This window comes from Anser anser, assembly GCF_964211835.1.
Source record: "Anser anser genome assembly, chromosome: 2".
Classification (NCBI taxonomy): domain Eukaryota; kingdom Metazoa; phylum Chordata; class Aves; order Anseriformes; family Anatidae; genus Anser; species Anser anser.
Window position 1 is genome coordinate 31,095,565 of NC_139721.1, and position 21,684 is coordinate 31,117,248.

Here is a 21,684-nt window from a genome sequence, read left to right on the forward strand (position 1 = left end):
TGGATGAGAGAAAAGAAAATACCAACACTCAGAACACCAGAAAAACAGATGATGTTATGAAAGGAGAATAGAAGAACTAGAGGGCTCTCATCGTGGAGTAGACTGGGTATATGCAGTAATCAACAAAAGGAGATGCCTCAATCTAAACATTTGGAGAAACTAGAGCTGAAACGGAATGGAAAGAAAAAAATGTGCGTGGATTTTATGCAATCTGTATTCAGCAGTATTTTAAACAACTTCATTTATAATATACTTCATAAAACACTAGTGAGTACTTTATAAAAGCAATGACCTCAGCAACATAACTTCTCTATAGAGCCATCTCTGCTTTTGATATTAGCTAGGAACTAGGAGGTAGGTAGGGGGTGGAACAAAGTTCTTCTCTACACAAAAGCAGAGCATAAGGATTAAGAAAGCACAAATCACTTTGCACGTAGACCTGCATGCTTGTGCACAGGCACAGAGATGTTTACTGCATTTTCCTTTCCTGTAGTACAGTTAATTTCAGCATTGTATATACACCTCTTCAGACTCAATGAATTTAATTTTGTGTGGTAGCTGCACCAAGGTCAATGTGTTACCATAGAGTCACTGAGATGAGTGCAGACAGGATAACCAACTACAAGAAGAGCTAAACTAATGCAGGATTAAAAAGCTAGGCTCTGTAACCTAGATATAGCTCAGAACTGTTTTTCCATTGGAAAATAAATATTTCTCATGTCATTATGGAATAATGTGATGATACACCTTGATGTGAGATCTGCCGAAGATACAAGGAAGCTTGTATTTCACACTCAGGAAGAGAAAGATATGCACCCCTGCTGGAATATCTGCTATAGCTCAAACCTACTGGATTGATTTTTATTTTTATTTTCCCCAAATTATAGAAATGTAACTATAAACCTTGCAGGGAGAACACTTTCTTTTGCTGATCCCACTTTTACTGTAGTTCCATTTGCATTCGTCTAAGGCTTTCTGCAAAAAACTAGATTACCATGCTTCAAATGCAACATCCCTCACATTTTATGTTTGGATGTAGGAGGGAGATCAGGGAAGCTTTCTGGTAGAGCAGCATTCTGAAGAAAAGCAGCACTAGGGAACCATGGAACAGAAGCAGCACCCCCACAGCCTTCATTTCTAAGCAGTACTTCTCTGGTTTTGTATACTGCAGAGAGAGAAAATGGCCATAAGGGAAACACTGCACGCAACTGCATGCAGTGAGAAGGCTTAGCTGTTATTTCCAGAGAAGCTTAATATTCACATTTGCATAGAGTGTACAACTATTTTTATCCAGATCCTACTATATGCACTCGCTGGCCACTGAAGAAGCCCCTAAAGTCATCAAACACTAGCAGCAGCAAAAGATTTGACTTTCTCTCTTTAAATAAAAATAAAACATTTTTTTTTGTATAAACTCTCGTTTAAATAGATACACAACAGCCAACTCATTCCCACACTTAGTTCTGAACAATCTTCACAAATTCTGACCATTCTTCATCCTCATGCTATTCCTTACCTCCCAAACTTCAGTCAGCTGTCTGAGGGTGTACATAGGAGTTGTCTGAGAAGTCAAAAAAGGGTTCTAAACCGTATTTTATTTAGACTAAATATAACTATATCAAGTATCATTGCAAGAGTGACGTATTTAAAAAGAAGTTCAGGGCTATCAAGCTTTGGTGTCCCATGTCAAACACTCGATGGCCGACAGGATAATTTTTCTCCTATGAACAATCACTGTGAAACAGGAAACTACTTTAAAAAAAATAAAAAGCTAAAACCTAACAACAAGCATCCATGGAAGTGAAAGAGGTCAGCACTGACTGAAAGCCTGCCTGACAAACATAAAATGGTGTGGCGCCTCTCAATTAACAAATGCCTTCATGAGCATGAGAGTATGCACATTTCTTCCTGTGCTCCCTTTTTGAAACACTGCAAGAATACTGAAGGAAATGAGACATCTACCATTTGTTCTTCCCCCGAGGCGCAGCAGGCACCAAATATATCAATGATGGGGTAATGAAGCACGTAACATCCAAAAGTGAAGAGAAACAGTGAGGACCTGTTCCCTGAAAAATATCATGCAGCTAGATCAGAATGCAAAAGGTCTGAAGTGAAACTTACTGGAGTTATGTTTATTCATTCCTGTTATTGCAGTGGGCTTGCAGAAAAGGAGGTACAAGACCTGTAAGTCAGCAGCGTGCAGCTTGGATTTTGTCCGTAGTACAGCATGTGTCCAAAGTCATCACTGCTACCACTCCTGCCAAGTTACTGATTTCATTTAGTGAGGGTGAAAAACAAAACAAAAAAATAGAAAGAAAGAAATAAAACAAAAACCAAACCAAACTAACCAAAAAAAACACCACAGAAGAATATTCTTTCATAACTTTGGCAGCTGCGTATCAGTGCATCAGGCACAGAACGAGCAGAGAAGTCTATGGCTGAGATGAAACAGGCTATACAGCTCTAAGGGCAGCAAGACAAGGAATGCTGTACTCCGTGAGCAATTCCCCAGACTGTACAAAGTTTGCACTGCACAGAATACTCTTCGGAGAGATTATATTCTTCATGAAACACTCCATAAAACAAGGTGAGCACCTGGGGAATTCTCAGGCTTGCTAATTTAATTTTAGCTATGAAACAAGCTATAAAGCCATACAAAAATCTGCTTGCGAATAACCTTTATTTTAAAGGCTTGTTTTCTATAGGCTCAATATGGCATTACTAACAACATTCAGATCAAAAAAATAATGTTACCAAACATACATTTATTAACACTTCCAAGTTTTCCTGTCTGCATCTTCTCTTAAATGTCAAACACCATTCTGTTGTGTATTGGCATTATCTTGAGACATTACTGCATAAATATGGAACGCCACTGACATCAGCCGAGAGCTCCCCTTCCAGTGAATGGCGCAATGCCCAGCAGCCTCTAATACATTCACTGAACCAGTCATTAAGGAATTACCATTCACTCCAAAAAACCTTTTTTGTTTATTCTCTGTGGAAGGAATAGAGTTTGCTAATAATTCTGTGAAATGTAATTTGAATTTCCTAATTGCATTGACAGATACTCCTGCATAAAAGATTGTGGTCCCGGTCCCGTTATTTCTAGTGTTTATTTATTTGAAGTTGTAAAAACAGTATTTTACTGCATGGTATTGAACTGAAACAAGAAGGCTGCAAACCTTACCGCTTCTGCCAACTGAACCAGCAAGCTAAAGAAAGCAGAAACAAGAACAAGAAAGCAGTTGTGTGAGCGTAAGAACGTAATGAAACCTGCTGCCACAGGGCTGGAAAACGTGGTGAGTGGTAAGATACCATCTGAAGTCTGCCACAGCTGCGCTTTCCCTTTCCCACAGCGTTCTGCATGACAAGTTTAGAATTTGAACTGCAGCACTGGAGATTTTCATATAGCATCCTTCTTTTCCTCAGCTTCCTAGTTTCATAAAACTTTAGAAATATGGGTATCTTGACTTCTGTCTCTTTCACCTCCCAACTCCTTACTCCCAAAGGAAGTTGTGTTGAAAATTTCTTGTAGGCTCTTAAACAATTATAGAGCATGAGGAAGAGGAAGAAAATAAACAGGCATAGCATGATCACAGGAGACTTGCTGTCTTGGATTTTAGCCCGTGTAATAACACATCTTTGTTATTTTTAAAAATAACAAGTAAACCTGCAAAGGACCTACTTCTATATCCTATGAATGTATAGTTTTTACTGGTAAGCATCATGAAGAGTAGAATTACTAACCGGAGAACTCAGGAGGAGTAAAGAAGGATGACAAGAACAGTGTAATTTAATACACACAGAATGAATCGGTATTTATGTTTTCAGAAGGCTCCCTGAACACTCCACAATCCAACTCCTCTGGTAAGTTTTCCATTTCCATGCTATATATAACACATCCACCAAGTTTCTTAAGGTAACTGTCAAATTTCTGCAGCTGTTTTCCTTCTTCTATGTACTTCAACTCTGTTGAAAGAACAATTAAAAAAATCTAAAATTTAGTGATGGCTTTCACAAATGAAATCCCAGTTTGACTAGATCCCATAATAACTCAATGAAACAAGGTTTTACATGGTGACATTGTTATCAAGAGTTTGGAAGTGAAAGAACAGAAATTATGTGAGATACCAACATAAATTGAGCCTCTGTAGTTTTGGGGCTGTAAGTACCTAGAGTTCCTGAATTTAATATTTTTAAGGGACTATCTACCTAGAAGAACTACAAAAGCATTTAATTAAAAAAATATATCAATTAGCAAGGATGTTTTATTTTAAAAAAGATGACAGTAAGAATGAGCACTTGACACGTGGCTTGTCTAGAGGACTTGTCATATGTTGCCCGCTAGCACCGGGGAGCTGCCATTTTCTTGGTGAAGCTGCAGTGTAAGACTAGGAGGTACAATCCTTCAACGTTTACTCCTCCTCTTTCTCCATACATGCTTAATGATGGGGTTGAATAAGGGATTTTCAAATAAAACTCTCTCAGGCTTTGGCTGCTAAATGTTGTATCACGATCAGCACATTATTTAAATATAATTATCTATATTCAGCTTTCATAAGAGAACAAAAAAAGCCAAGAGAACTTGTCATTTAATAGCATGTCTGTTTTAGAGAAGGTGTATAATTATGCTTTTAAAATAAATTTTGGTTCCAAATCTAGCCTTAGCTTAGAGACAGGGCTCTTTCCAGTGAGGAGATAGCTCTATTCCACAGCACCCTGCACACTTTTAAGATTTCCATCTAATTCATGGTCTGTTTTGTTGAAAACAAATGAAACAGAGCAACAACTAAATAGAAGTACACTTTTTCCATGAGAGATGATTTATCTTGCTATAGAAGAGCACTGTTTTTGCACAGACACACAGTTGAGCAATCAGTGTTAACTCCTGAAAGCCAAACAAGCTTTTAGTGAGAGGGCTATCACTTAAAGGAAATATGAATTTCCATGCCACCTTATGAGCTGCACAGCATTTTAATCTTCAGCTTGAAAATTGACTATGTATTTTGTCTGATGCTTCTGAAGTGACTGCCTCTATAAGAGAGATGTACAATAGGTCACTTACCTTTTTGACAGTTACATATTTTTACTGTGAACACAATATATATAGTACTCCTAGTCCTGGAAATACCTTAATGGAAATTACAAGGAAACTCAACCGGTAAGACAATAAAAACAGAGCAAAGATTACTATCCTAGACTTTTTCAACCAGAACAAATTCAGAAACTGCTTTAAATCTGCATTAAAAAAGCATTATGAAGTTGGATATCCTTAAGCCCATAACAAACGTGAAGAGATCATTCAAAAAGACAATCAATGTTTCCCTTCTGGGAAAGTGATGTTTTAGTATAGCCTGCCTAAAGAGATCTACAGAACTACAGGCCAGATATTTTAATACTCTGTCTACGCTTGAGCAAAATCCACGATTCCCATGACCATAAGGATTTGGTCTCTCATCTACCACTTAATTTCAGTTCGATCTTCCTTTCTGCAGAAACAAGAGTAGATGCAGCAGGACTTTTACTGAAGGGAAGGAAGTCACGTGGGCTTTGCTCATGAAGCATCTCTGTATCTTCCTAACCTTGCCTTTAATGCTGCAAGCAAGTTCTTTCTCTTGAACACACAAGTGCTAACCTGCACGGACAGTATATTAAAGGTATTGACCAACACAATTCTCATTAGAAAACGTAGCTGAGTCTCTGATACCTATTCTTTTCAAGAACTTGTTATAAGCACTGTAATGAGCGTTTCTGAAACAGCCACATCTTCTCTATTCACTGCTACATACAACAGTATCTATATGGCTTTATGGGGGGAAAAAAGAACAAAAAACCTGAACTGTCTTGATTGGTAGTCTGCAAATTTTTTGGACTAGACTGCTGTGAACCACTGTAATCCTTATAGGCAACTCTCAACTTTTTTTTTTTTTAAGATTTAGCCGATTTTTAACTGAAAGTGTAATAGCAAAATAGCACTGTGAATTACCTGCAGACTATTATGAACTTTTTAAACAACCAGTTTACTGGCGATAATGTGGAAGACACTCAGAGAAATGATTTGCTATCAAAGTCAAACTTCCAATTTTTGACAGAAGCGTAGTACTTTGGAAGGGACAAAATGAGACTTACTGACTAATTTTAAATGCCTGTGCATACATATGTAGGTAGGTACTTATATGAGGTGATTCATTCAATCTGTATTAAGCATTTGTTTTAGAATGAATGCAACTTAGCATCTTCAATGTGCTTATCTCTTCCTACTGAGTAGAAAAAAAGTCCAACAGGTAAGCTGAGATCTTTACTATATATACCGGTTAAATTACATTCAACCTACTCTAGATGATCTAAAAGAATTCTTCTGGTCTATTGAGTTTTTAAATTCTGCACATTTAAATGCTTATCCACAAATGACCTATCCCCCTTGATATGATTTTCCTCTGCAGATATATACCTTGCTAGTTATTACTTTATTAGTATGCTTTTGAGGTTCAAGTGAGAGAGATTAAAAAAAAAAAAAAGACTACTTGATTCTCATGGTAAAATATAAAATCAAACAAGAAGTGGCACACAGACAACATGCAGCACACGGCTGTGTACTTTTCCAGTTAAATGGAACCTGGCTGTGTTTTTTAAGAAATAGTTCCATGGTGCAAGAAAACTTCAATTCACTTCTGATGGCTGAAACATGCAGCTGAATTATAGATCTGAATGGCTGAAGATTCCAAAATAATACCCATCCACTATATTGCTGCAAATCCTAAAAGTGAACAATGAAACTAGCACAAAGATTTATGACCTTTAGCTAGCTACAAGCCAAATAACAGATTGCCTCTGCCATACTAACATATACTCAAACTGACCAAATACCTAGCTTTGCTATGCAAGGGTAAGAACTAATGTGAACCTTGCTCTTCATTGTTTTAAAATGTCTGTAAAGGTAATGATTAGCAAAAATATATTAGCCAGCACTGCCAACAGTTATCTATGTATCTCCTGGGTTGGAGAAATACAGTGGAATTACAAAACCCACGATATGGGTGTGAAGAATTAGACTTCAGGTGTGGAGGTATCATCCAAAAGAGTACTCTGTCTCGGGGACAATACCAGGAAAACAAAAAACAGGTGAGGGGAAGCAGCAATTGCCTTTGAGAACTGTGAGTTTGGTTAAAGAAACTAGTCAAACCTGAACAATCAGGAAGATAGCTTCCACCGTGGTAGATCCCTCCAGCTACTCTACCAAGAGGAACCTTGGGCTAATCTGAGTCAAGGACTTCACACAGGGCTGCTGAGTTGAATGAGGAGACTGTATGTATTTTAGGAGAAGGGAAGCAGAGGAAGAGACTTCAGACATCTTACAATAGGAGGATAATGTGGTCCGGTGCCTACAATATTTAAAAATAATTCTTTTTATGGCACCCTTCTATTGCTACTCAAGAAAAAGACTGTTTTTAATATCATGAAGCCTATTTGTTATGAAAACAGATACTGCTTTCCTGCTCCTGTATGACTCTGTCTTAAAAATACTTTTATTATCCTTCCCTGGAATAGACTAATTCCACTTCTCAGCACTGGACAACAATCTAACATACTTACAGCATATACTGTATTTCCAGGCAATACTCTATCATTCCAATGCCGTTTTCCTCTAAGACAATCTCGTTCAATATAATTTTAGAAAGCCTTCTGCCTTTTAATCTCACTGCAAGAGATTTCACTTAATAGAGTCATCCTTCTTGTTACATTGCTCCTGTTCCCAAGTGAATCAAAGTTTGCATTTTGTGATGTTCTGCATTCTGACAATTTGATTGATATGTTTACAGCATCTTACACTATCAGCTTGTAGATAACATAAGAAGAAGAAGAAAGCATTCAGTTAGAACAACAAAAAGAAAGTGTCTAAATACCAGTATCATGACAACATCTAAAACGGATTATATATTGATCCTGTGTGGAATGGAGGATGCATCGACACTTTTAAGAGGTTTCTTCCAGACCTATTTACTCTGATTCTTTAATGTTTCAGTGCAATGTATAGTCTAGTTAACAGTATTCAAGATACATAAATGCTCCAGTTCATAAATCCTTAAACTCTTTCTTAGCATTTTAAAAAACAGTCCCCTTCCAAGACACTTTCCTCAAATCTTTAATACATTAATCTACTGGAGAGATTTGTTATATCAATAATCTTTTCAGCAGGTTCTGGTGCAATAGCTCAACTGCATGTGACTACCTTTTAAAATCATGCAGTCATGACTCACCATCAAAGTATGTGTTGCAGCATCCAGAACAGAAGAGCTTCAGCTTATTACTGTATCTTCTAGGGCAGTGATAAAAACAGCACTGAAAGGAAGGAAATTTGTCTTTCTGTTGGCATGATCATCCACAACTGTGTGCTACCAAATATTAAATACTGGCTCCTTTATTTGTTTTTAATAAAAAACAAATTACCTCTTGCAAAGTTGCTAAACTACAATGTGCTTCTGCTGAGATCTCACATTTCACATGCAGGCTTGGAGTTTGCCAAGAATACACCCAATGACACTGTACTTCTCAGTATCTGCTTAGATAAATACCATAGGCCAACTTGGAGACCTGTGAACGTGAGACAAATAGCTTTTTAATAATAACCAATTTGTGCCACAATACCTTAATCAATATTTCATTCAAAGTGTATTTCATCAACTTTTGGCTTGTCAATAAAAAAATCCAACATCTCCATGCATTTTTTTTTCTTGTGGTAGGCATTTAACATCTACTTTACATTTGAATTAGCTTTCCCAGCCAGCAGACATTCTGCCGTTTTTTTAATGACTATCTAGAAGCTCCAAAAAAAAAAAAAAAAGAAAAAAAGCCCAGTTTAGCTGACAGCATTTCAGTTTGACTTAAAAGCAGTTCAATTTATTATTTCTCCCACGATACGTTCGCATTCTATATTGCGCATCACTTCACTTCAGTTTCCCTTACTCTCAGCCTTACATTTTTCAAGGTTTCCATCATTTCTGCATTCTGCTCCCATGTGTCCGCTGACTGCTTTGGAGTCTAAGGACTGCCTGCTTCTGTTGCTATGCAACAGCATAGCCTACTTAAGGCTTCCTGAAATAATCGTCTCACATGCGCTTTTTTTAGACTTGTTTCCAACAGGAATACTTTACTCTTTCATTATAATGGACCACTGATACTATTGCCATAAGATTAGACAACGGTCACCTGGAAAGTTTTGCTAGCTACCTTAGAGGACAGAAAGAACGATATTGCTTACAAAATTGATGACGTACCTCCTGCATTGGCACACGAAGGTGTAAATCTCAAGTATTGCTATATTCTTGCCAGATGTTCTCCAGGTGTATGAGAGCCATATATTTCTTTACTGGGGAGAAATCTTAATTGCTTTCTTTTTCCTACTCTATTTCATTCAAAGGAAAAAAAATAATAATCTCTACCTACTGTAGAATAAGTCACCAGACAGGAAAAACACACACACACACACACACAAAAAAAAAAACACAGTACTTGTATATGAAGTCCATTATAAATTTAATCAGATCAAGAGGAAAAACCTGTATGCGAATACTCCAAGTTGTCATTCATTACAACATAAGCTGATTTCAGAAATCCCTAGGGCAAGACTCCACGTTTTTAATATCACGTGATGGATGCCATGCAGTGGGGCTGCATTTGCTGTTTGAGGTAACATTGTGCTGCCCTTGAGAAACTGTCCTGTGAAATACTCAGTTTTTCCAGCCTCGGACGGCATTTTTCTCATTATGTTGCTGCTGCAAGGGTAAACCAACGTGTTTTGTTTTCTCATTGCTGGCTCATTTGGGAAGCTTAAGTTAATTTATTTCTGTAACAATATGTAGAGCAATATAAACACAGGGCTCTTGTTAAAGCATCAGTCAGTCAACCCAAGAGGGCCAAATGTCTTATTATGCACCAGACTAAGCAGACAAAGGAAGGTCTAAAAGTACAAAAGCGTTTTTAATGAAAGGAAATTCGTAATTACGTCATACTCTTTTTTCCCCCTTGTCCATTTTAGCATGCTCAGCAGCAGTTATGTCTATAGAGAGCTACGTGTCAGCCCAGCACTGAGGTAGAAAGAGGAAAGATGTTTCCCAGCCCCAGAGAAAACTGATGCAAGGTATGAATTAAGGTCCCTGCAGAAGCAAGCCTGCCTGCAGTCTTTGAAAGGGAAAGTGGGAAAGAGAGCAGCGATTTCCTGCTGTTTACAATGCCTTCAAGTCATAAAGATGACTTTTTCTTTTAAAAAAGTTCCGTGGTAGGCACAGGAATGGACTTCTCAACAACAAACACATGAAGTGGTATACAGCAGTAATTTTCCATACGCGTATGCGTAGCCACAGACACGCAGCGAAGCCAAGCTATTCAAGAACACGATTGTGCAAGATTTAGCAAGCATGACTCCCCCTGAGTGATGTATTTCAAGTGTTTATTCTTTAAAACAACTGATATTAAAAAGCACATCTGAGACTCAAATCAGGATCGATACTATTTTGAAAGCCAAGATGTTGAGACCTGAAGAACAACATTTAGAAGGATGTCCTTTATCATAAGCAGTCTGAAACCTGAAAATGATGCATGAGCAGCTGGAGGAAAGAAGGGCATTAGCACGGAAGTCCTTTAGCATATTCAATTTGCATTTTATATTTTGTAGTATTTATAGGCATTTCTGTTACAAGACAGGTTATAAAGAATTTCTAACATAAAAAGACAATGGAAAGTCCTCATGTTTGCCGTGGTAAGTTTGAAGACAGGAACCTTAAAGATAACTTTTACAAGTCCCAGTGCAAAAAAAAAGAATCTAATTAAGCAAAGACAGAGAAAAAGCAAAACAAACAACATCCCCTCTTCCTGAAGAACCCTTCAGATCCAGGAACATTTTGAACAGTTGTGACTGAAAAAAATCTGCATTTTATAGAGCAAGATCCTCTTAACAATGATGACAAGTTTCTGTGTACTGGTACCAGATGGAAACTAAAAAAAAAAAGCTTGCCTATACTAATATTTCATTAGCAAATGTGCTGCATTACAGAATCTGTCCATGGCACTCAGATTTAAGATGCATTTGTAGATGCCAACCCAGGTACCCAGACTAATGTGATACCCCACAGCAACTGGAGAAAACAGAGGCCCTGCAAACCACAGCTACATAAAAACTGTGCTAGTTACAGCTTTGAACATGAGTGGCCAATATTGCTTTTGTCCCCAGTTTCAAGTCAAACTAAAGCTCAAATACTTGAGTCTTGTTTCTCTGGTGACCCAGTCCTTCATCTAAGAGAAGAAAGGCCCAAATGGAGGAAGAGGGGCGTACAAGAGGGGATGGTGGAAGCATATAAACAAAGTAGAACTTCCTCGACTCTTGCAGAGCTCAGTGATTTCAGCCAACCATAACAAAGTGCTCAAGCACATTAATATATGGGCTATTAAAAAAGCAGTGTCACACAGTAGATGTTTTATACTCATGCCAATAAAAGTTATCCAACTAAACTAATAAATTTTCTGCAGCCCAAGCTCCAAATTCTAGCTCACAACAATTTCACAGCAGTTGCTTAGTACTTAGAAATGCTAAAATAGCCTAAGAAGAATCTGAACATGCAATTCTTACCCATGTGCATAAAAACAATAAATATAATGGAGTGTGAGGCATGTTTTCTGGATATGAGCCAGGGCATAAATAAATAGGTATAAGCAGAGACTGAAGAACTTACTGCTGCACTAAGTTCCCAAGGAAGGAATTCATGTTGTCAGAGCACATGAATATATTCATACTTGACCTGAGACCATGCAAACACAGAAGTCCTCCTTCCTTTCATCTACCTGTTGGTGTACTGTGGATATTGAAAGAAGTACCAGCTGTCTGCTCACAATAACAATATATACGTGGGCAGAATATTTCCTAAGACTTCCAATTCTGAAATCTTGTCAAAGGGAAGAAAACCTCTCAAGAATAAGAATCACCCACAGAGGTGAGTTCTTGGATACCATTTTTTTTCCATAGAAGTCCAGTTGCCTGTATAACCTCAGAGACAGAGGGTAACTGTATAAATGGTTTTATGTTACTCCAAATCTAAAGCAATAGGAAAATACACAGTTGTTAAAGTCACAGAAGCACAGTCTCGCATTGTTAAGTAAAAAGTAAGCTTTAGGAATAAAGAGAACAAAAAAAAACCAACAAAAAACAAACAACAATAACAAAAAAAAAGGAGTAACTGATAACCAGTGAAGAAAAAGGACAAACAAGCAGACAGTGGCAAGTATATAAAAATAAACCTAGGTGGACTTTAAGACTGAGCAGGAAGAAACAATCAAGATCAAGTGCCTCCTGGCAAAGAGAAAGAACCACCTTTTATAACTATTGTTCCTCCTTGCAAAGACCTTGGGATGCTGACAGCCAGCTGTAAGCCTCTCCCTCATCCTAACTAAAACTGTCCATCTTTAGAGCTAGATGAACACGGGAAGGATCATATCACCAGAGGAAAGCAGTATACACCAGTAAATATTCGTAGACAAAAATTTGAACTGTACTATCAAGGCTTTTCTCTATCAATACAGACAAGTATTAATAGTTTTGTAAATTAACTGTGTCTTGTACTTTAACTATTAAAACTTTATTTCACATCAGGTATGTTTCCCTTTTTGCTGGTAACACAGCCAAGAGTCATGACAGCCCTTCAAAAGAGTCGACTAGACTGCAGGCAAACTGTAGGAACTGTAATGCTGACAACCCCAAGTGAACGTTTCCACTCATATAAGTGGAACAGAGAAAGTCGCCTTAACTCCACCTAGCTCTCCCTACTACCATGCAGCACTACAGCAAAAGAATGAAAAACTGAAGGGAATTGTGATTACAGGGAGCCTTTCACCTTCTGTTAAGAGACAAAGAACTGTATTTTGTCACATACTGGTCTATTCTCCTTGATCCATATGTTAACAGCCTGCATTCAGCTTTCTGCCTGGCAGAGCCCAGCAGCTGCCCCATGTCAGATCAGAGCCAGCTCCAGCCGGCTCCAAAAGGAACCCACTGCTGGGCAGGGTTGAGCCATGAGCGATGCTGGTTGGAACTCTGAGAGAGCAGATTTAAGAAAGGGGGGAAAAACCTGCTGGACAACAGCAGCTGGGAGAGAGGAGTGAGAAAATGTGAGAGAAGCAGCCCTGCAGCCCCCAAGGTCAGTGCAGAAGGAGGGCAGGAGGTGCTCCAGGCACTGGAGCTGAAGTTCCCCTGCAGCCTGTGGAGAGGCCCCTGGTGGAGCAGGCTGTCCCCCTGCAGCCCACGGGTCCCACACGGAGCAGATCTCCACGCTGCAGCCCGTGGAGGAGCCCCCGGTGGAGCAGGTGGATGTGGCCTGGAGGAGGCTGCGGCCCATGGAGAGCCCCCGCAGGAGCAGGCCCCGGGCCGGAGCTGCAGCCCGTGGAGAGGAGCCCACGCAGGAGCAGGGGGTCTGGGGGCAGCTGCCACCCATGGGGGACCTGTGCTGGAGCAGTTTGCTCCTGACAGAAGGTACCCATGGTACGGAGCCATGTGGGAGCAGTTCTTGAAGAGCTGCTGCCTGTGGGCAGCCCCCACAGGCTCAGTTCGGGAAGGACGGCATCCCGTGGGAGGGACCCCACGTGGAGCAGGGGCAGAGAGGGACCGTGAAGGAGAGGCGGAGATAAAGTGTCAGGGACTGACCGCAGCCCCCATTCCCCGTTTCCCTGTGCCAGGGTGCAGGTGGAAGAGAGTGGATGGGGAGAAGCTGCTTTTAGTCTACTTTTAGTTCTCACTGCTCTAGTCCGTTATTAATTGGCAATAATTGCCTGTGTGACATTTTTTGTCCCTTCTTAAAAAAGAAGGCAGAGGAGGAAGGAATAAGAAGAGTGAGAAACAGCAGAAGGAACCCTAAGGTCAGAGAAGAAGGAAGAGGAGGAAGTTCTCCAGGCACCAGAGATGCCCAGGTTTCCTGCTGGCAGCATCAGCTCGGTGGATGGGCCCATCTGTACCCAGCAGCAGGGCTGTTGTGGAGCTGGCTGTAACCATCTACGTCCAGCACAGGGCAGGCTCCAGCCTCTTCATCACAGAGGTCACCCATGCAGCCACCCCATTGCCAATACCCTGACACCTACACCCAGTATACCCACAGACAGAATTTGTATTTATCACAAGACTCTATGCAGATATAAATGGCCATGACAAGCACTTAGTAGGCTTTCCAGTGTCTTCCTTAAACTTCCCTAACTTGCTGAGACTGCTCTTCAGTCACTTTCTTTCCTCTTCAGACTGGGAAATCACAGGCACATGGTAAACTCATTTGTTACACATCCCTAACACCACACAGCTGATGTGCGACAATCTCATTCCAAGAGAAGGCTGTGCATTAGGTATGTTAAAGCCATGAGCAACAACTAAGGAATTATCTACACACCAGACTTTATCACCATATACCAAGGAATTCTCAATCACCATGATGCTTATCTTATAGCCATGATTTCTAAAAACAACAAAAGCAACTTGTTTTTCCCAAGACTGAAGCTGTTGTTTTACATGGGAGAGGATGAGGAATCTTTTCTCTGTTATTTAAAATAACTTAAACATGAAATTAGCCTTGACATTTTTAGGTTTCTGTACCAGAAGAAAAAAGGTGGAAGAGAAGTATATACTAGCTTTTCAAACCTATATGTTGCTTACAAGAAAGCATTCACTATAGTAACAAAATTAATATTTTTTTACATCACAGCACCTTATTCAGTTGAATTAATGCCTGTCAGAAGAGCACGAAGTACCAAGTATTCAAGCATGTTACATGAGGTGACATGCTTGCTTGTAGGTTAACTCTAATCATTCACAAGTTCAGGTGAATGAACAGTGTGTAGGACATCACCCATTAAATTTGAAGATACAGTGCTAACTCCAAGACCTGTTCACACTGATGAAAACACAGTACAATTTCAGTTGAGTTAGAATTACCCTTACTGTAAAAACATTAAGGGAACAAGGACGGAGGGGAGACAAAGACATTTTTCTCCCTACTACTAGCAGGCATTTAATGCCTACTTTTTGTAACATGACTATATTGGATTAAAAACTTTGGTGAATATATGCTTCATCAGCAACCTTTAGGTAAGTAGATTTTAAACTTTTAGCTCAATGTCTTTGAAATTTGCCATCCTAAACTAACACCAAAAATTATCTTTTCTGCCCTTATCTTGAACAAATCTTTCCATTGCCTCATAGCTCAGCCCTGCTACCTATGGCCTTCTCATGATCCAAGAGAAACAGCACCAGTATTTTCAAATAAATAATTCTGATGTTTGTATAACAAATAATCCATATTTATGCTTTCATCATAGACTGCAATGAAATCGGAGCTGAACTAAATATGGAAAAAACATGAAGTATCTTCATTTTAGAAATTTTTTCAGTACAGTGTTATTGAAATAACCTTCAGATGACAGTTCTTGGATATAGACTGCTCAGCCTCAGTGTCCTTGTGCTTTAAATCTTTCTTTCCAAAATGCTCCTCTTCCCCCTAAGCAATTTGTTCATTCATGCTTTGTCAGGAATATCTTTAAGTTTGACTTTCAGAATCAGGCAATATTTTCCCCCTTTTATATATTGCCTCTCTTCTTGCTCAGTATCCTACAGGGATTATTGAAATACTACTAAAATATTAAAAACAATGAAAATTTAAAACCACCTAATTCTACTCAGTTATAAATACCATTATATTTTTAAAAAAGTCCAAACACCTGAAACACAGAAAGCAAAAAAATATTGAAGAATCCATAGGCTAAGTGAAACAGAAACCTTTCTTTCCCCTTAACTGACCTTTGGATGGAGACACATACACTGAACACTTCCCTTTTATGTGAAACACTGCTGAATCCATGTTTCAACATGTGTCTCCTTTCCACAGAGCTATTTAACATGATGTCATTACTGGAATAATGATCTTGTATCTAGACAGCTGTGATCTACATGTGCCAAGAAACTTTTTGGGAATCACAACAAATCGTTTAGTCATTTGAGACACATACCAAATGAAGCAAACTTAGCTGTAAAGTCAAAGGGAATCTGGCTGTTTACTTGAAACTTCATGTTATGTGATATGATTTCTTAGGCATGTTAAAGCTACTACTAGGTGAATTATTATTCACCTCCTGCTTGGTATACCTCAGTATGCTGGTTAAGGGACTACCAAAGCCAATGGGTTCAACTGAAAGTGAAAGCAAACTTTATCTTCCCCACCAAATAGTAAATACAGAAGAATTCTTTCTTCTTTAAAAGTATACAAATAGTTTGCAGAGAGTAAGCGTAAAAATGCTCCGAGTCTCTGAGTCTGACAATTGAAGACATTACTAGAAGACAAAAAAATTAAAGCAAAGAGCTATGCCATTCCTGAATAGCGTAGACAAAGACAGCCATCCTTACACACCTTAGGAATATAAGCAGAAAGATGGAGGTTTATGTTAAAAACAAAAAACAAACAAAATAAACCCCAAACCCAAACAACAATCAAAAAAATCCACCACCACCAAAAAAACCCTAAACCACACTCCCAAGGAAAACAAACAAGTAGGGAAAAAAAAAAAAGCCACAATCAAACCACAATGCTCCTGCTTATCAGGAGCATAACCCCAAACACAAATACTTCTTACCCCATGAAGCCTATTTGAGACATCTTCAGTTGACTTTCCAGTTAACTGATAACTTGAATAAAAACAACAAAAACAAACAATGAAAAAATACCATACAAAAAGCATATAAACTATATAAACTAAACCAAACAACCCTCCACCTCTGATTTGATGAAATACAGATGGTGATCAGGTTGCTAACAAAGACAAACTGTTTTAGCCTGATTATTAAGCATGTAACCAAATACTCCAGTGATCTCTATTAATGCATAAACTTTCTGTGAAGCTGCATAGCATTATACCTTTTAGATGTAACTACAGAAGTAATCAAGTATCGCAGAACTAAACCTTACCAATTCGAGACAATTTTTTGCGCTGCTCAGCTTTAGATTTATTTCTTATGCATTTCTTCCTGTTAATCCTGGGTACTCTGAAATAACAATAATAGGACAGGATCTCTGTAGACAGAAACACACATGATGCTAGATTGAGAAGGTTCTTAGAAACTAGGGGCTGACAAGATACATCTATAAGAATAAGTAGCTTTTAGTCAGCTGATGTCTTTCTTTAAGAAAACTACTCTCCTTACACTAATATAAGAGTGAATATCTTTTTCAAGACACACACACACACAAAAAAAAACACGCAAGGGTATTTCTATTTGCTGTGACAAATCCTCAAAAATACTGTCTTGATTACAGTTAAAATCAATTAGATCAGCATAAAATCTAGTAGTTACAATCCTATACTAATTTTATTCCAAGGAATCAAGAATTATAAACAAAGACAATGTATAAACTAAAGAGTTCCTTACGACTAGACTACAAATCAGTGCTCTATATAAATCAATTATTTCATGTTATGACACTATGGACCATACCAGCAAATATACCTTCTTTTCTAGTTCTTTATCCAGAACAAGTATTTTTCAGTAGCTTTCCTTAACAAGCCTGTGTAGAAAGTTTTTCACCTTCAGTATTCGTTGAAGGTGAATACCCTTCAGGAGAGGAAGCTACAAGGTCTTCTAGAACAATGCTGGCAACATTCACAAAAAAAAAAAAAGAAAATGTTGTAATGTTGTTTTGTTGTTTCTTGTCCTACACCAGTATTGTTTGAAAGCTGAATGATACACAGGTATTAAGTGTACTCTAATTAATTTAATTTACTTCTGAAGATTGCTTTAGATTTTCAGATTTCAGCATGTGATGGAGCTTTTCTTGAGTATCTGTGTGGGTGGACTTGACAGAAGAATAAGTTTAGTTTGCAATGCCTGTTGTCACATTATCTGTATTTTTCTGCACCAGCGTAAAGTACATTAAACAATGACAAGCTCATTAATACAGATTTCAAATTGCTTACTTGGTTTGCTTCCCATTGTCTTAGTATCAATTTCACTTGACATGGCAGCCTAAGTAAAGCAAAAGCAATCTCTTCACAACGATGTATTACAGGTCCAGAACACCAGCTTGCTGTAGAAGCATGCGAACCACATTGCCCTGGCACTTGCATATCGTTATACTGGATTAGAGGCTTTCTGTGGCGCGGGTCTAACTGAACCTCTGTATCTTGCATGATCTAGATATTCCTGTAAAACATGCACTGAGTGACAGAACAGCTTGTTTTGCACATGGCACCTAAAGCTAGCAGGACTTCCAGAGCTGTTCATCTATTTTACTCTAGAGGCAATTAAAAACAACAAAAATAATCTGGGAGCAAAATCCTAAAGTGGAGGCTTCCTGTTTTGCAGCAATCATATGACAGTCAGGCATCCTCTAATCTGCAAAAAGGCACAGAACCAGCAGGAAAACAATTGTGCCTGTACACAGTAAACCAGTTTCAACTGCTGACGAAGAACCAGCATGCTGATGGTTCTGTCCTCTGCTGGGACAGAGGTTCAGGTCCCTTGAGCTTGAGGACAGGCTGGAGTACAGGTCTCCTGCTTCCTTTACATGGGGCCATTGTATTGAAGACAAGCAATGCCATTCTCTTATTCCCTTTCCCCATGGAGAAGGTATTACCTTAAACTTAAGTCTAGACCTTGAGTTAGGACTGCTAGGCCTCTACAGGCACACGTAGTAGATCAACAAAATCTCTTTGAATCATAGCAAAATTTTGACTGGAAGTGACATCTGGTGGTCATCTAGTCCAACAAGCCCCAGCTCCATTTCATGCAGTTAGAATTTCTCTCATTGCAACTTGTGACTATTGCCACTTACTCTTTTGTTGAGCACCTCCAAGAAAAGTCTAAGTCTTCTCCATAACTGCTCCTTACATATGACAATTTCCTCTCCTTGTACCGTCTTCCCCAGACCATAGAAAACCAGCACCCTCAGCCCCTTCTTGTACATCATGTGCTCCAGACTCCTAATTGGTCTTGGTAGCCTCCAGTACACTTGACTTGGCATGTCAACACCCTGTTTCGATCCTCAGGGGTCCAAAACGGGTGACATTACTTTAGATGCCACCTCAAAAGGGTGGCATCTGTATCCATGTGTTTAAAATAAAAAAATCTATACATACATATAGTGTCACTTCTCTTGATCTGCTAGCTTCAGTCTTTTTACTGATGAAGTCCAGCTTTTTTCCTGGTTTGAGAGCCCAGTTTCATTAAAAGCAATGCAGAAAAGCAAAGGATATTAGTTGACAGAAACATTATTTAATCCACGCTTATTACATTTAAAAAGTTGTCACTATCATCAGCATCATGACATAGATGAATATAGCCCTCTACTTACACACGGATCTGAGTCTTGGCACGATGATTCCCTGGCACTAGTTTGGCCTGCTCTAGAGTTGCTTGATCCTGATGCATACTTCAAGTAACCAGGTATTTACTTTTTAATCACCTCTGCAGAGGTTTACAAAACCAGCTTTTAGCTCTGTTGCTGGAGGGTAACAGCCAAGTTCAGACTGCAGTTGACTCTCCTTTGCATCCTGGTGCAATTCAAAATGTTAACATTATGGGCCAAAACCGTTGATCTACAAAGGATTAATCTACAGCCCCAAGCCACCACGGGTGAGAGTTCTAGCTCATCACAAAGCAGTCTGTCCTCTCAGCTTGTGCCCTTGGGCAATGACTACCTCAGTCTCTGCTCACGGGCCTACATCTTACATATTCAGACTGCCTGCAGGAATCAGTCACTGGAAGATCCAGCTGTGAGATCAAGACAATTTGTTTTTAATTACAGTATGTGTAACCAGGCATAGTAGAGGCCACCTTCTCTCTTGTAGAAAGACCTGTTAATTACTTTGCTGTCTTCATTCTGCTGCTGTTTCTTGTCCTCAAGGACAAGCCGACATTTACCTCTTTCTTTTCCCCCTGCTCATACCTCAAAGTCTATTTCTCTTTTGGAAAACGGGACCAGTGTCTACTGCTCCCCTCCCCAGATACCAATATTCAATTAGGAACATGCCCCTTGATATTTTTAAGCCCAAAACATTGCTACAGATTGAGTAACCATTACGTTTTGATTAATTAAGGCTGCAGAAAGTAAAAGTATAATCTGATACAAAATTAATGCAAAGTGTTCTCAGGATACCAGCTTTAATTAACTTTACTGGAGAAGTTTTGCTGGTTGAATTCTCATCAGATTCTACCCACGCAGTCAAAAATATTTAATTTCTCAAGAGAAGATGAAGATTTGCATATTTAACTCCTAAATTTGCAAGAACACACAAACTTTGGCCTTGAGCTTGGTGGTAAGTGGAAGAGACATACTGCTATGTATTTTACTACTAACACATACATAGTCTATAGAATAAAGTCTTACATATGCATCTTATCTACAAACTGGGTAACATACTACAGGAGGAAGAATGATGATCTCCATTATGAACTGGAACATGAGAAACGGTTTTAGGAACACGCAGAGCAAGCAGGCATTGAAATAAGATTCTGTTTTAAAATCAATTCTTGAAGTAGTAAAATAAAAAAGCAATAAGAAAATCCATCTGTTAGCATCTGGAAGAAGGTACATACAAAATGCTTCTTTGCAGTGGGGTTCTCTCATTAGTATATTGCAATTATGAACTTTTAAACCTTTGAGTTTTGTTTTTTTTTTAAAAACAAACGGACAAACCAGAAGATATATAGTATGAAGCAATCACTCAGACATACGGTCCAGAGCACAGAGCTGACCTTCATCTCTGTCCTTTGTGAGAAAACAAAAAGAAAGGGGAGGGGACAGCTAGAGGCTGAAGACAAAGGATTCCACAAAAGCACCTCTCATACAGAGCTCTGGCCACAGCAGTAAAAAACAAATAGTTTATAAATTTGTTTGTTGCTGTTTTATGCTTTTAAAAGCTGCTTCCCAGACACTCTTTGAAAGATCCTACTCATTTTAATTGCTTACTTTTTTCCTCATTTCTTCATCTTGTGTTTCTCATGCCATTTTCAATAATTAATTTGAAAGACCCAGCCAGAATCCTCTAACTGCAACTTATACAAGAGGTTCTCTTCATGCTACTAGGTATGCCACAGCTGGCAGTCTTCTGTTTTCACAGCAGTCAGGTTTTCATTTCATCTACTGCAAGAGAAGTAGGGAAGATAATGTGACACTAAACTCCCCTCTTCATCTTCAGGCAACATACTGATGATGTCTGGAAGAATCTCACTCTGTTGTAGATGGAACAAGTAGCTTCAATGGAGAACAGTCTGTACCAAAGTTCAAAATGCAAAAAGATAATTGAAACAAAGTTCCTATTTTCCAATACAGAGTAGAAAGAACCAAGACACGCAACGTAATTACAAGGGATTAATTAGGTATAAAACATTTAAAAGGGGCAAGCAAAGTAATGTCTCATATGGAAAGAAACATAAGTACCCGGTTTCAGCGTTTCCACAGTTTCAAAGGTTTCTAGCCAGAGAGGATCATTTTGGTGGACTTATTACATGAATTTATGATGAACATGAAGCCAGATGGTTGTAAACAGATTCATAAAGGCCAAATTTAACATTTTTACAAGCAACCTTAGAATTCTGCTTATTCTGTTGGTTAGAACAACAACAGCTAAAAAAAAATCAGTCTTGAACATTATGGAAAAAAAAAAAGG

At 38.7% G+C, this 21,684-nt stretch overlaps 1 protein-coding gene across 12 annotated transcripts in view; it reads right to left on the bottom strand.

Annotated features, from left to right (window-relative positions):
- Nucleotides 1-21,684, bottom strand: part of PKIA (cAMP-dependent protein kinase inhibitor alpha) — a 43,036-nt gene that overhangs the window by 7,319 nt on the left and 14,033 nt on the right. For 2 of the 12 annotated variants that reach the window (XM_083822651.1, XM_083822644.1), the window contains 2 exons: nucleotides 16,986-17,062; nucleotides 16,654-16,705 (listed from right to left, as the gene is read on the bottom strand). The exons of 3 other annotated variants lie outside the window; for them this stretch is intronic. Coding sequence is in view for 6 of the 9 variants with exons in the window: in XM_083822644.1 (XP_083678770.1) it covers nucleotides 16,695-16,705; nucleotides 16,986-17,062 (88 nt within the window). In the remaining 3 variants the exon portion in view is untranslated. 7 more of the 12 variants (XM_083822647.1, XM_083822645.1, XM_083822646.1 and 4 more) reach the window with 7 other exon arrangements.